At 42.5% G+C, this 15,197-nt stretch overlaps 1 protein-coding gene across 1 annotated transcript in view; it reads right to left on the minus strand.

The window, feature by feature from the left end:
• Nucleotides 1-6,383, minus strand: part of LRBA (LPS responsive beige-like anchor protein) — a 560,210-nt gene extending 553,827 nt beyond the window's left edge. Inside the window, exons 1-2 of the mRNA XM_084626698.1 lie at nt 6,316-6,383; nt 5,517-5,971 (exon numbers count right to left, since the gene is read on the minus strand). Of these exons, the coding sequence (XP_084482824.1) occupies nt 5,517-5,735 (219 nt within the window). The 5' untranslated portion in view covers nt 5,736-5,971; nt 6,316-6,383. The remainder of the gene's footprint in view (nt 1-5,516; nt 5,972-6,315) is intronic.
• Nucleotides 6,384-15,197: the final 8,814 nt, after the last annotated feature.

Raw genomic sequence — 15,197 nt, forward strand, 5'->3', positions numbered from 1 at the left:
AGGAGCACTCAGGGAAGACAAGGCCATTAAGAAGCAGCTAAATGAATTCTTTGCATCAGTCTACACTACAGAGGATGTGAGGGAGATTCCCACAGCCATTCTTTTCAGGCAACAAATCTGAGGAACTGTCCCAGTTTGAGTAATCAATGGAGGTGGTTTTGGAACAAAGTGATAAATTAAACAGTAATAAGTCATCAGAACCGGAGAGTGTTCAACCAAGAGTTCTGAAGGACTTCAAATACGAAATTGCTGAACTGCTATCTGTGGTATGTAACCTAACACTTAAATCAGCCTCTGTACCAGATGACTGGAAGATAGCTAATGTGACATTGACATTTTAAAAAATCTTTAGAGGTGATCCTGGCAATTACAGGCCAGTAAATCTAACTTCGCTACCAGGCAAATAGGTTGAAACTACAGTAAAGAATAGAATCATCATACACACAGATGAACACGATATGTTGGGGAACAATCCACATGGCTTTTGTAAAGGGAAATCATGCCTCACCAATCTATTAGAATTCTTTAAGGGGGGTCAACAAACATGTGGACAAGAGGGATCCAGTGGATATAGTGTATTTGGACATTCAGAAAGCCTTTGACATGGTTCCTCGCCCAAGGCTCTTAAGCAAAGTAGGCAGTCATAGATCAGTAACTGGTTACAAGACAGGAGACAAACGGTAGGAATAGCTCAGCGGTTTGAGCATTGGCCTGCTGAACCCAGGGTTGTGAGTTCAATCCTTGAGGGGGGCCATTTAGGGATCTGGGGCAAAAACTGGGGATTAGTCCTGCTTTGAGCAGGGGGTTGGATTCGATGACCTCAGGGGGTTGGACTAGATGACCTCCTGAGGTCCCTTCCAACCCTGACAGTATGATAGACAGTCCATTTTTACAGTGGACAGTGGTAAACAGCACAGTCCCCCAAGGATTTGTAGTGGTACCAATGCTGTTCAACATATTCATAAATGATCTGGAAAAAAGGGTAAACAGTGAGATAGCAGAGTTTGCAGAGGGTACAAAATTACTCAAGATTGCAGTCTGCTTTTGACGTAACTAAGAGTTACAAAGGGGTCTCTCAAAACTGGTGACTGGGCAACAAAATGGCAGATGACATTCAATGCTGATAAATGCAAAATAATGAACGTTGAAAAACATAATCCCAACTATACATATGAAATGATGCAGTCTAAATTAGCGGTTACCACTCAAGAGAGATCTTTGAGTCATTGTGGATAGGTCTCTGAAAACATCCACGCAATGTGCCGCAGCAGTCAGAAAAAGCTAACAGAATGTTAGGAACCATTAGGAAAGGGATAAGACGGAAAATATCAATGCCACTATATAAATCCATGGTATGTCCATACCTTGAATATTTCATACAGTTCTGGTTGCCCTGTCTCAAGAAAGATATTAGAATTGGAAAAAACGCAGAAGGGCAATGAAAATTATTAGGGGTATGGAACAACTTCAATATCAGGAGAGATTAAAAAACCAGGACCGCTTGGCTGGAAGAGAGATGATAGAGAAGGATGTGATAAAGATCTATAAAATCATGAATGGTGTAGAGAAAGCAAATAGGGAAGTGTTATTTACCTCTTCATATAACACAAGAACCAGGGGTCACCCAATGAAATTAATAGGCAGCAGGTTTAAAACAGACATAAAGGAAGTACTACTTCACAAAATGCACCTACAAGATCTCTGTCAAGCTTTCTTACAACTACAATACCCACCTGCAGAAGTAAAGAAACAGATTGATAGAGCCAGAAGAGTTCCCAGAAGTTACCTACTACAGGACAGGCCTAACAAAGAAAATAACAGAACGCCACTAGCCGTCACCTTCAGCCCCCAACTAAAACCCCTCCAACGCATTATTAAGGATCTACAACCTATCCTAAAGGATGACCCAACACTCTCACAAATCTTGGGAGACAGGCCAGTCCTTGCCTACAGACAGCCCCGCAACCTGAAGCAAATACTCACCAACAACCACATACCACACAACAGAACCACTAACCCAGGAACTTATCCTTGCAACAAAGCCCGTTGCCAACTGTGCCCACATATCTATTCAGGGGACACCATCACAGGGCCTAATAACATCAGCCACACTATCAGAGGCTCGTTCACCTGCACATCCACCAATGTGATATATGCCATCATGTGCCAGCAATGCCCCTCTGCCATGTACATTGGTCAAACTGGACAGTCTCTACGTAAAAGAATAAATGGACACAAATCAGATGTCAAGAATTATAACATTCATAAACCAGTCGGAGAACACTTCAATCTCTCTGGTCACGCAATCACAGACATGAAGGTCGCTATCTTAAAACAAAAAAACTTCAAATCCAGACTCCAGCGAGAAACTGCTGAATTGGAATTCATTTGCAAATTGGATACTATTAATTTAGGCTTAAATAGAGACTGGGAGTGGCTAAGTCATTATGCAAGGTAGCCTGTTTCCTCTTGTTTTTTCCTACCCCCGCCCCCCCAGATGTTCTGGTTTAACTTGAAGAGTGGTCAGTTTGGATGAGCTATTACCAGCAGGAGAGTGAGTTTGTGTGTGTATGGGGGTGGGGGGGATGTGAGAAAACCTGGATTTGTGTAGGAAATAGCCCAACTTGATTGTCATGCACATTGTGTAAAGAGTTGTCACTTTGGATGGGCTATCACCAGCAGGAGAGTGAATTTGTGTGGGGGGGTGGAGGGTGAGAAAACCTGGATTTGTGCTGGAAATGGCCACCTGATGATCACTTTAGATAAGCTATTACCAGCAGGACAGTGGGGTGGGAGGAGGTATTGTTTCATATTCTCTGTGTATATATAAAGTCTGCTGCAGTTTCCACGATATGCATCTGATGAAGTGAGCTGTAGCTCACGAAAGCTTATGCTCAAATAAATTGGTTAGTCTCTAAGGTGCCACAAGTACTCCTTTTCTTTTTGCGAATACAGACTAACACGGCTGTTACTCTGAAACCAGTCATCCTGTGGAACTCATGCTGTGAAGGCCAAAAGTAGAACCGGGTTCAAAAAAGAACGAGATCAAAACATGGATAACAGGTGCAGCAACAGCTATTAGCCAAGATGGTCAGGGATACAACCCCATACTCTGGGTGTCCCTAAACCTCTGATCACTAGAAGCTGGGACTCGATGATAGGGGATGGATCACTTGATAAATGGGCCTGTTCATTCCCTCTGAAGCACCTGGCACCAGCCACTGTCAGAAGACTGGGCTAGCTGGAGCATTGGTCTGACCCAATATGGCCATTCTTAAGAAATTGTGGCTTTGGGCAAGTGAAGCTGTTAAAGGGAAGAGGGTGTAGTGCTTGGGTGCAGCTTCTCAGTGGGGATTAACAGTGGTTTAGCTCCTCAGCTTCCCTGAACTGCACTCTGATCCAGGGAAGCCACATGAAAGAGTGTCAGAAGCCATCTAAGCTCTGTGAGCAGTACGGACCACGAGTTCAAGGGCACTGGCTCTCCACTACCTTTAAATGATGCTTCCTTGTAACAGAGTGGGCAGGGGAGGATTGAGGAACTCAAATGGAGCTAAATAGCAATAGGAGGGAATAGCAACTTCTACATTCCTGCAATTTTGCTCAAACTCTCCCAGCCACTCCCTGACAACTCACCTCTGGCTAAGGATCCTCAAAGTATGAAAAGCAATGTGCCTGAATATGGTGGAACTTCAGATTTGGACAGTAAGATTTGCCCTTTAGAGCCATAAATAAAGAAGATTCCACTAGCCATTCCCTGTGAACCTTCCCCTCCATGCACTTTAAAGCTGAGTTTACTTTAGAATAAGCATTTGCAAAGTATACTTTTAAGAACTGAATTCAGCTTCTCCTGGCTGAGGCATTTATGGAAATTTACTGATTATGGCCTGCCACTACTCCTCTCTGAAGTTTAGGAGGTGTACATTAATCACACAAATATTCTGATGCTCATTTGTTCTCTCTCCTTGATCCTGTAACTTTTTAATACTAAAATAGCAAGTCAATAGGAAATATTTTATTAATCTTAAAACTCAGACACAAATTATTGAAAACTATACATTAAAGAATGACTAATCAAATTAAGATACTGTCAAAAGCCATTAAACAGACCTAACAAATGTAGATGTTAGGATTATTAGCTCTGAAGAACAGGCAAATGCATATTGCTAATAAAATAACTGAAATACAGATAGTAATTAACACCTAACATACTTTCTGCAGTAACAGTGACCTTTTCTTGCTACAAGTTTTACACTTGTTGCATGTGCTCCCACTTTCTGGTTTGTCAGAACAGAAGCCTCATTCAGTCTCAGACATCTATCTAAAGCAAGCACCAAAAACTAAGACTACCACCAATATGTTCATTATCCATATTCTAGCACTTCCTAGAGGCCACAAGCAAAAGTAGGGCTCCATTGTAAAAACGTAATAAGAAAAACAAACAGTTACACGCACACCCAACACTTGGGCACCCTATATAGTACGAGTTAAACATTTGGGCAAAACTGGTCCAACTGTTTGCGTAACATAGTATTGAGAGTTCATTACAATATTATGCCGTTGATTACTCAGAACAAGAAATACATTCAGTTTTCAGTATTGCTTGTTATGAACTATTAAAAACGTCTATGCTAAAACCACATCATGGAAGTGTAAAGATGCTCACTCTAAGATGGTAACACCCTGTAACAGAGAGATCTGGTGATTAATATTACTGTTTTACTATATTGGTTTACTAAACAAAAACTCAATGTTTTCCTAACTGTTTTCTCTCTAATGTTTGCATGGCAAAAATTTGTAAACTTGTTTAAAAGAAAGGTTTAAATAAATTTATTTAGGAAGTTTTATTTATTCAAGCTACTACTATTTTGAGCTGCAGATTCAATATGGCATACATCTGGTTACTTTGTTAATTAAAAGGCCACTTGAACAACAACTTTTGCTAATAATCAAAGTAAATGTGACTGACACCTATATTTAAATGAAATAACTTCCCCACCACCTTAGAATATGAAAATTTCATACATAAATGGAAAGAAAAAGGATTATCCAGAAACAGCCTTTAGAGGCAAGCCCATAAACATTACACCTTCATGGAAAAGTTTTTTAAAAGACTTAACACGGTTTGCCATATTGTCTTTTTCAATTAAAAACAAACATGTTGAACAACAATGTATACTACATTACACTTTAATGTGTTTCTCTATTACTACTGGGAAAAGCTACAGCTTCCCTCAAGGCAAATGAGTTGACACCTGTGTAGAATTTTTTAAAAGCATAATTTATAATGCATAGACATGTTCCCTTTAACATCTGCAAAAGCTGAAAACAGCAAAAAGAGAATCTAGACAGAATCTGTTAGTAAGTATTTCATAAGAATGTAAATAAGTGAAAAGAAGAGAGTCAGAAAAAGAAATAATGCAAGTGTGCCCAGAGTTTTTACTTGCTTCTCCTGCCTGGGTATTTTGTTACTTTCCCTTCCACCTCCAGAAAGAGCGTTAGAAAGATGATCTGCTTACCAAGTTAAATACAGTTTCTACAATGTCCCTGTTGGATACTTCGCCAACTTCAACCAGTCCCGTCAGCACTGCAAATTTCATCCTGATGCCTCGGATAGGGACTCCTGGGTTCAAGGGCTGCAGCGTACTCCCCACTTCAGCAGAACCTCCTCCTTTCCCTCCTCCTCCTCCTCCTCCATCACCTGTTGGCTGAAGAACCTGTTTGTCTTCACTAGCCATAGCTAGCTAAGTTCAAGTTACCACTAGCTGAGATGCCAGAGGCACAGCCGCCACAGCCAATGAGGAGTGATTTCAGTGGCAGGGAAAGAGGTCTCTTGCTCACTCTCTCTTCAGGTCCAACTTGCGAAAAACCTGAAATACAGCGGGTGTGGAGAGCCCTCGCCCAATCTTCGCTTTTTCCTCAACAGCAGGGTTGGGTCAGCTGCCTCACTGCCCCGAGGCAGGTACGTAAAGCCCTGAAAGGCAACACGTCCAGTCGTTTGAAAGCCCCTGCCAGGCAGACGACCCCCCAAGTTACCAGTGGCCCACCTCCTCCCCGCCCCCACAAAACAGGGACGGTAGCAGCCGGGGAGCAAATTGCCTCTCTCCCGCCCCGTGGAATCTGCCCCACAGACAGCGCTGGGTTTCTAAAGGGGAGTCAAGGGGGCGCGCCCCGTGCTCGGCTCTATTCCCGCCGTGCCCCCCGCTCCCGGGCTCGGACCTCCGCCGCCGCTGAGCGTGCAGAGCCCGCTGCCCCTTCGCCCGCCCGTGCACGCACAGGTGCCGCGACAAACCGCTCAGGAAGGAAGTTCAGGCTCACCTAATTCTCCTCCTCCTCCTCCTCCTCCTCCTCGCGTCTCGTGCGCCGCCGGGGGGGGTGGGGGTGGCGGCGGCGGGGGGGGGAGCAGAGGCTCGCTTTAATGCCCGGCTGAGGGGCGGGGAGAGCGGGCTGCTCTGGTACCCCCCACTCGCGCGAGCCCTTGGGCCGCTAGCCCCCCTGGCGCAGAAGCACCCGCCGCTCCTGGAGCGGGAAGGAGCCGAAAGTTTCAGCCGCCGCTGCCTCACCCCGCGGTCTCCCTCAGCCCCATCTCTTCCTGCCTCGGCTGCAAACGCGGCCGCTCTCTGCCGCCATGACAGCGCTGAGTCCCGGGAGAGGAGCCGTGCGCCTGCGCGGCTAGGAACTGGCAGGCGGGCGGGGCGCAGAGCGGGGCACGGGGGCCGGGGGCCGCGCACGCCCAGGTGAGCCCAGGTGTGCGCAGGTGAGCGGCGCGCGCAGCGGCCCGCCGCCCGGCCAGGAGCTCTGGCTGCAGGGGGAGGCGGTCGCTGGGCCGCGAAGCTGCTGCGCAGCAGCCACCTAACCCGGCTCCCCGCCCCGGCCCGGGATTAGCGGCCGGGGAAGCTCCCTCATGGGGGACTCATTGTCAGTGTTAGTTTATTGGTCACCCAGCGCCCAGACGCGTGTGAGGCTCCCACGGACCCCGCAGTGGTGATTGACCTGATTTCCAGAGGTGAAGCTGCACTGCTCCCACGGGACCGGAAGGTGCCCGCACCTGTGGAAAGCAGGCCGCTGCAGTGTCCCGATGAGCAGAGGGAAGGGGTGCAGTGTGCAAATGCAGTGTGAGTCAGGAGAGGTGTGAAACCTGGCTCGCGAGTGCTGCTCATTTCCCCCTCCTCTCAGCTGTTTTTCTTTCAGATCCTCATCCACAGCTCCCTTCTCTCTCTTCCTTTTCCCCAGCCTGGACTGAGGCTGCAATCCTGAAAAGAATCACCTAGCTTCAATAGGGTTATTCATATGTTGAGCGTGTGGGAAATCTTTAGAGACTGTGGGCCTACCCATGGGTCAGGTTACTTGTGGTCCAAGTGTATGTCAGATACACAAACTTTTGCAAAACCTTAGCCCTGCCACAGGGATGTTTCCGTGATTGCTTTAATTCTAATGGAAACACTTTTGAAGAAGTAAAAAACTAAATAATTTGCCTGCCCTGTGCACAGTGTGAAACTGATTAGAAAGAAAAATGAAATCAACTGGTCTGTATTCTCTGGCCAATCTGAGAGAAATGCTACTAGTGAGCAGCATAGTAAATGTAGATTGTCTTTAATTATTTCAGCTCTCAATCATGTAATTTAGTAGCATATATCATTTAGAAATATGTATATGGCTTAGTTCAACTCTGGATTATACTGACCTCTAATGTTTTAAAAATCAGCCTGAAGGGCAGTGACACAAAACATCTGAAACCACTGTTCCAGCAGGAGGGCCACAGCAAGTCAGTGCAACCCCAAATGTAGTAGAGTGACAGGGGAGAGGATATGGTGAAGGCAACCAGGGGATACACAGGTTGAACACATGCCCCAAAAAGGCTGTCTACAGCACCTGGATGGGAGTTCACCTGGGAATCCAAAATACTAGCCTGGCCTGGAACTGTTTAGTTTTTGACATCAGACAAGATTGAGTGCAATCAGTGTAGTGAACACATGCCTGAGCCTCTGATGGTGGCTGCAGTTTAAATCTGCCCTCCAAAAGGAGACCTTTAAGGGGCACAGGGTTCACAGAGCAACCTCACACTTCAGGAGCAGCTCCTGCAGCTTCTGTTCCATGGAACTAGACCCAGCTCCAGGTATTGTGACCTTGCCCATGGAGTCACAGTGGTGTTCAGGTTTGGCCCAGGCTCCTTTCCTTCACCAGGAATGAGGGGCAGCTGGGCCAAATTTGAGTGAACGGCACCGCAGCCCCATATGCCAGGTTGCAGCACTCAAATTTGGCCTGGCTACCCCATCTACTTCAGTGGGAACAGACCCAACCTTAGGAGCATGGTCACCCTGTGTACGAGATTACAATGCTCAGAGAGAGAGAGTCAGTCCTAGCCCCACAGGATAGAAGCTATCACTGTGAGGTGAATTTTTCATTTTATGTCTTTTTTATTTAATGTTCTTTTTCATTCTCTGTTGTCTTACATTTGTGAAAAACACAGGGCTCTACCAATAGCAGTGCTTCCATCATATATGGGGCAGGAAAGAGACTGAAGTCCAGATCCTCAAAAGTATTTATGCTCCTAACTTCCACTGAAATTAATGGAAGTTAGGAGCCTACATATCTTTGAGGATCTGGGCCTGAGCTGCTTATCCCATCCCAACCATTAGTTTGGTCACGTGTGAAATGAAAGACAGCATGTCTCCTGTAGCAGCACTTCCTCAGGTAATCTGAATACAAATATAGATTGTATGATTTGTAGATTGTATGATTTATCAGGTGTATTTATTAAATTCAGGTAAAAAATGAGATGAAATAATGTAATAGTCATTTGTTTTTGTTTTTTCCTTCAGGGGTTATTTTTATAAAATAGTTTTGGGATGTGTCAGGTAAAATCTGATAATTTGACATAGAGGTTGAAAAGCCACATTTCAAATGCCTTCAAGTTGAGGTTGCATAATCATTTGAATGTTCCACCATGTTGCTTTGTTCAGGTTATAGATTACAGTGATTTTTAATCAATATTATTTATATGCAACATGTAAGAAGGAGAGCTGCTCAGTCCCTCTGTTCTACTCCCATTGAAGTCAGTGGCAAAACAAGAACTAGGACTGAACCCTAGCAGTTGGGGCAGGAACAAAGCAACTCCTTTTGGTGTGTAATTTGTCTGACAGCTAGCATTAAAAATGTGAACCCCGGTCCTTCTGACTGGCCTGAGATGCAATGGCACCAACACACAGCCAATTTTTAAGAATCCCTTTTTCAGTGTAATCCCACAGTTGTCGTATGGATTTTGGAGTTTGAAATAAGGGGAAGGGATTTAACCTGAAAAACAGAGAACCTAGTGCTCTTCAATCTATTTACACAGATGGTGGTGAGCAAAGCTCAGTGGAAACCTGTCTGTGAAGCAGAAATAGTGGAGCAGTAGCTCCTACATGCCTCTTTTCTCTCTTTGGGAGCCCATAGAATTTCCCTTTCTTTCCAGGGGCATTCTATGGGGTTGTGACTCTGTGGGTTGCAAAGAGCAAGACAGGAATGGGGCAGAACAGGAGAACAGCCGGTGAATTTCTGCTGCAAAAATTAATGCTGGTGTAAGTTTTACAGCTTCTATTCCCCCTGGGAGATGAGGGTAGTACAGCTACAGATGGGAGTCGGATTCAGCCAATAACAGCATGGTTTCTAAGGTGTAAAGACATCACTCACTACTTAAAGGCAGCCATAGGGGTGGGACATAACTATTATAATAGCAGCATTGTACAACAGTCTAGAACACCAAATGAAGAAAACCTTATAAAGTTGGTGTGACAGAGGAATTTATTCTGCAAAATCCTATTATCCAAGGTGGAATTTGATCAGTCTTACCACTGGAAAAAAGCAACATAGGACCTTTAATAAATGTGATTAGTCAGGAGGACCTCAGTTTCAGCCTTCTGAAAGTTAGTCTTGTATCTTTTCTTCATATGATTCTTTTATTTTTGAGGCAATGAGTGGAGAAGATTTGCTCCTCCTTTATGATTGTGCTAAATAATAAACTGTCAATAGAAATGCTAAGTAATTGCACCTGTGTTAGGGTTTTAACATTGCCCATTACCATAGTATCTGAGCACGTTTCATGTAAAATTCATAGCAGGAGTAAAGGCCCTAGTGGATTTAAAGTAGTATATCTCCTTTTTAGGGCTAAAAACTCTGCTTCAAGTAGGGATTTTGTTTTTGAATCTGTTTTGTTTTGTTTGTTGTTTTTTGTTTTGTTTTGTTTTTTGGTTGATTAGTTTCAGAGTTTTGTTTTTGTTTTGCCTGGTTGTGGTTTATTTGGTAGGAAGAGGTGTCAATGTCTCATTCTTATAGTGAAAAGAAGAGGAAGGTTTTAAAATTTTAAATGCTGTCAGATTCTGGATTTGCTTAATCTCCTCTGAATATATAATTGTCAGTGTAGATGTTGAAGCAAAACAAAAACAATCCAAGGCCTTCTCTTCATGGAGCAGCAACGTGCACTACAGTGGTGTGATTTCTGAAGCACACTAATGAGTTGCGCATTAGTTGGTTTGTGTAGACTCTGCTGATATGCCCTAAAGGTTCCTTAGTGTATTACATTAACCTGCCCTAGGGACCTTTAGTGTACACCAGCAGAGACTATACGGACCAATTAATGCACAATACATCAGAGCACTTCAGAAATCACACCTCTGTAGTACACATTGCTGCTCCGTGTACACAAGCCCCAGTGAGTAAAGACAATCCATGTGTATTTATTATTTACTCATAACAATAGTTATAATCAGATAAGTTTATTTTATATTGCACAGTCACAATATCTTTTTTCCTCTCTTCTGCGTCAGAGTTCAATTCTGGCTACCTGCTGGGAGGAGGGAAGTTCATTACATTTTGGAAGCATTTTTATATTATTTTTATTTGTTATTATATGCATAAATATGTACCCAACTTTAATATAAATGAAAATGGCAAACAAAATTAGCTATGTTGGCTGGAGTAAGGACTTCTACATGTTCTATAATATTCAGAAAAACATGTATTAGGAGTAACTTTCTTTAAGATATTAGTATGTATATAGTAGTATGATGTTGGCTTTATCCAACAGTTGTCCCCACCTAAGAGTGGGTAAGTACGAGAGCTCTGAGCTATTTCTGAAATAATCTTGGGAGGAGTTATTTCTAATTTTGTTCTTACTAGCAAGCAGCATGGAGATAGATGTATCCTTTGGACTAATAATAACCTCTTAGTAAGTGTTATGTCTGACTACTTATTAATACTTGTGATCTCATTTGGAATAATACTAGAGAAATAATATTTTCTTTGCTTAGTTCTTTAAGGTGATCTCCATATATAGCTGTTTGGAAGCAGTTTCTGCTTTAGTTACCTAACCTACATTGTGCTTAAGTTTCTTTCCATAATCTTAATATGCTTTTTCTTTCAAATTTTCCTTATATATGTCATTTTTATTGTTTTTTCATAGTGCATAAAGTGTATATCTGCATTCATCAGAATTACAATCAAACGTCTTTAAGAGTGTTGCAGTTTGTGGAGGTCTTCATTAGACTTACTAATGCTGCCTTTCCAGTAATCAAATACCTACAAGAAAGCATGTAACGTAGCATCTATATGTTTTAACATTAAGTATGTGAGGTGGCCATTCCTGCTCATTAGCACTGAGGCTGATTAAGCTAATGTAGCTAAAGAATTGCTTAGTAAAAAGTGCAGAGTGCAGACATGAGCAAAAATAGGGTGAGGAGGGAACAAAACTGGGACTGAAAAAAGAGAAAGTTGTGTCCCTGGACTTATGTATGAAATTTAGGAACTCCTTCTCTCCCCCCTCTTCCCCATCTTCTTTAGTGATTTTAGGGCTCAGCCTGCTCTGGTTGATGACAGTCGCAGAACTCCAGCGGGCTCCGGTGGGAGCAGGATAAACCCTTAATCATAATGAAACTGTTACATTCACAGTCACACAATATTCTCTTATCATGAGACAGTTGTTTATGACGCTCATCTTGTTCTTGCTCTTGTTCATCCCTGTTCAGCTGGGACCACAGGTTCTCTTGACAAAGCCCTGGCTGGGATGATTTAATTGGGGATTGGTCCTGCTTTGAGCAGGGGGTTGGACTAGATGACCTCCTGAGGTCCCTTCCAACCCTGATATTCTATGATTCTATGATTCTTTTGGATGTATGTTTTTAATAATGGAGAAAACATACTGCACAGAGTATGCAAAAGTTGTTTTACTTTTACTTTTTATAAGCCTTTTCAGAGATTATATTTGAGAAATCTGGTGGTGTTGCAGTGAATGGAGCTAGGAAGTAGTACGTACAGATTTGTCATTTGCAAAGGAAGTTCTCATAAAGCTGAGGGAAAAGCAAATTGTGGTTCTCAAACTCTGTCTGGAAATATATGTTCAGTCTGAGCCATAGGGGTAACATGCCAGGAGTAGTTTGACAAGTGATCATGTTATTTTTTTATTATTATTTTTATAAAAGTTGCCTATTTGGATTTGCCATGCAGTTTCCCATAAAGTATGGTGAGGAGAGTCCTAATAAGCAGGCATGAGTTAAGTGTATTCGTAATGTTTCCTCTTTACACTCCTCTCTGCTGTGATGCATACAAAAAACATGACTGTGATTAGGCAGCTGATGTGCTGTGACCACGCTTATACAGTTCAGAATCATCTCATTGTTACCATGTGCATTCCATCTGCTTTTTGTATCAACCTGTTGTCTGTCATCTTATACTTAAATTGAAGGTTCTTCAGAGGAAGGACTGGCTATGTGTTTGTAATGTCTAGCACAAGGGGAACCCTGATTGAGGACCCCAGACACTACCACAATACAAATAATAATAATTCTTTTTTGTCAGAAGAGCAGCTGTGTGCAGATTGATGATGTTTGTTCTTTCCACAGGTTTGTTTTTTCTTACTGTTAGCTGCCAGTAAAATCATCATAGATTAAACTGATACACTTGTATTTTGCGGGGGAGGTAAAGCTTTAAGCTCTGATCCCATGATGAGCACCCTCACTTATTAGGATGTGTATGTATATATGTATATTTATATAAATAAAAATTGTACTCACAGTTTAAGTGTTATTGGAAACTTCAACGGATGGCCAGTCTGGTCAGGCAAGAAGCAGCGTGCAATTGGTCTGGTTACTAATACAGATAAAATGAAGTCCCTTACCATCACCATCAAGCAGCCTCCAGGCTCCAGATTACAATTGTTCAGTGTTAACCTGTCCAGATGGGATATGAAGCAGGTGGCAACTGTCAAACACTTTGGAAGCTCGATAGACCGTGTTGGTGGAGGAAGTTTTTTTGAAAGATGTGGATGCTCATATACAAGCAGCCACTGCCATGGTCCAAGCCCTTCAACAGCCTCTGAGAAGATGTCTGGACATCAAGTTTACTTCAGAGCTTGTGGCCCTGATAGGTTGCTCTAGAAATTCTGTAGAAAGGTTCTAATTCTCTATTGAATTCTTGAAGACTTTTCTGTGAGAGACCTCTTGTATCACTACTGAGGCCTATCTCACAAATTACCCCAATTTTTGTCTGTAACATTGACCATATTGCAACCCATCATTCCTCTTATTGAACAGAAAAGGAACTGCAAATGAAATATACAAATAAAAAAGCAGTGTGGTAAATGATGTAAATACATGTGTGTTTTGGTTCATGAGGCGCTCATCAACCACTCCCTAAAGTGATTTTGGCTGCCACTTGCAGCTGTGTTAGTCTCTGAGATTCTTAAAATTGCACCAAGACAAAATTCAACCCCTTGTATGTGAGCATTGGAAGTTCCCATTAAAATCAATGAGCAAACAGTCATCCTTTCTGTGGCTACTTCTGGGAACAGGAAACCACACAAGTCCTCACTGATCTCTGACTATCCAGTGTGCAATATTCCATTTTAACTCAGTCTGCAAGATGAGCTAGAGAAAACTGAATGCAGTGCACATACAATAATGCTGTTCTGCAAACAGAGTTGAGAAAACAAATATTCATAATCCTCCACAGATCATATGCTCTTTCCATGGGCAAAGCCTAAGTAAATGGGTGTGAGTGGTTGTGACGCTTCTCAAGGCACACAGGGCTGTGAGTCACTTTGTTGCTTCCTGCTTACAGCATGAGTCTTGACTGTGCGAGCTAACTTGTGTCAGCTCCCGAACATAACCACCCTATCAGCACTCAAGAACTCTCCTCTCAGTTATGCCAGCCTTACCTTTGCCCCTGCAGGTTGATATAATCGAGTCCTCGGAGGGCCAGGTGGCCTAGTGGGTAGCACACCCAGTTTCCTGCCTTGCCTCCCAGCAGGAAGGCTTTTCAGTCCAGTTCCTAACCCTTGTGTATGGGGCTTAGCTTCACACCTCAGGGTTTTCAATGTCCTTGCCCTCTCCTTACTATCAGGAAAGTGGAATGGAAATGAGGCTTATGCCTCTCCAGTTGACAATAGATGTATCCCAACCCTTGGGTCCCTTGAAAGTGTCCCTGGATGGTGTCCAGCCCTGATCACAGATATCCCAGATCCTCCATTTTCAAAGGAACTGTGTACGCCAATTTATTAGATTTTACTTTACACATCACTACACTAGAGTTCAATTATAGTAAAATAAATACATAAATAAATACAACCACACATTGATGATTCCTCATTTACAGTTACATTTTGAGTCTTATCAGTTCTCCAGTTTTTAATCCCTTTAATGTGTGACATGTTAATTTTATATCATTCTAATTTTTTAATCAAAATGCCATGCACTACCAAGTAAAACACCTTACACAAGTGTAAGTATATTATATCAGCACTATTACCTTTGTCAACCAAACTCGTAATCTCATCAAAAGTAGATATCAAGTTAGTTTGACAAGATCTATTTTCCATAAACCCAGGCTGATTTGCATTAATTATATTACCCTCCTTTAATTCTTTATTAATCAAGTCCTTTATCAACCTCTCCATTATCATGCCTGGGACTGATATCAGGCTGACAGGCCTATAATTACCCAAGTCATTCTGTTTACTCATTTTAAAAACTGAACAACTTAATTTTGAAATAGAGATTTATCTTTGTCAGAAGGAGACTCTTAATTTGGTGAGGAGATTTCTGCAGCATGTGTTAAATAGTAATCACTTGATTTTGGTTCATATTTTATAATGCTATCTCATTTAAACGAGCATTTTGATCAACTTAAAGCATTTTATTTACTTTTGTTTTTAACTGAAATCTGAGTAT

Source organism: Lepidochelys olivacea (genome assembly GCF_965140295.1).
Source record: "Lepidochelys olivacea isolate rLepOli2 genome assembly, chromosome: 4".
In the NCBI taxonomy this organism is placed as follows: domain Eukaryota; kingdom Metazoa; phylum Chordata; order Testudines; family Cheloniidae; genus Lepidochelys; species Lepidochelys olivacea.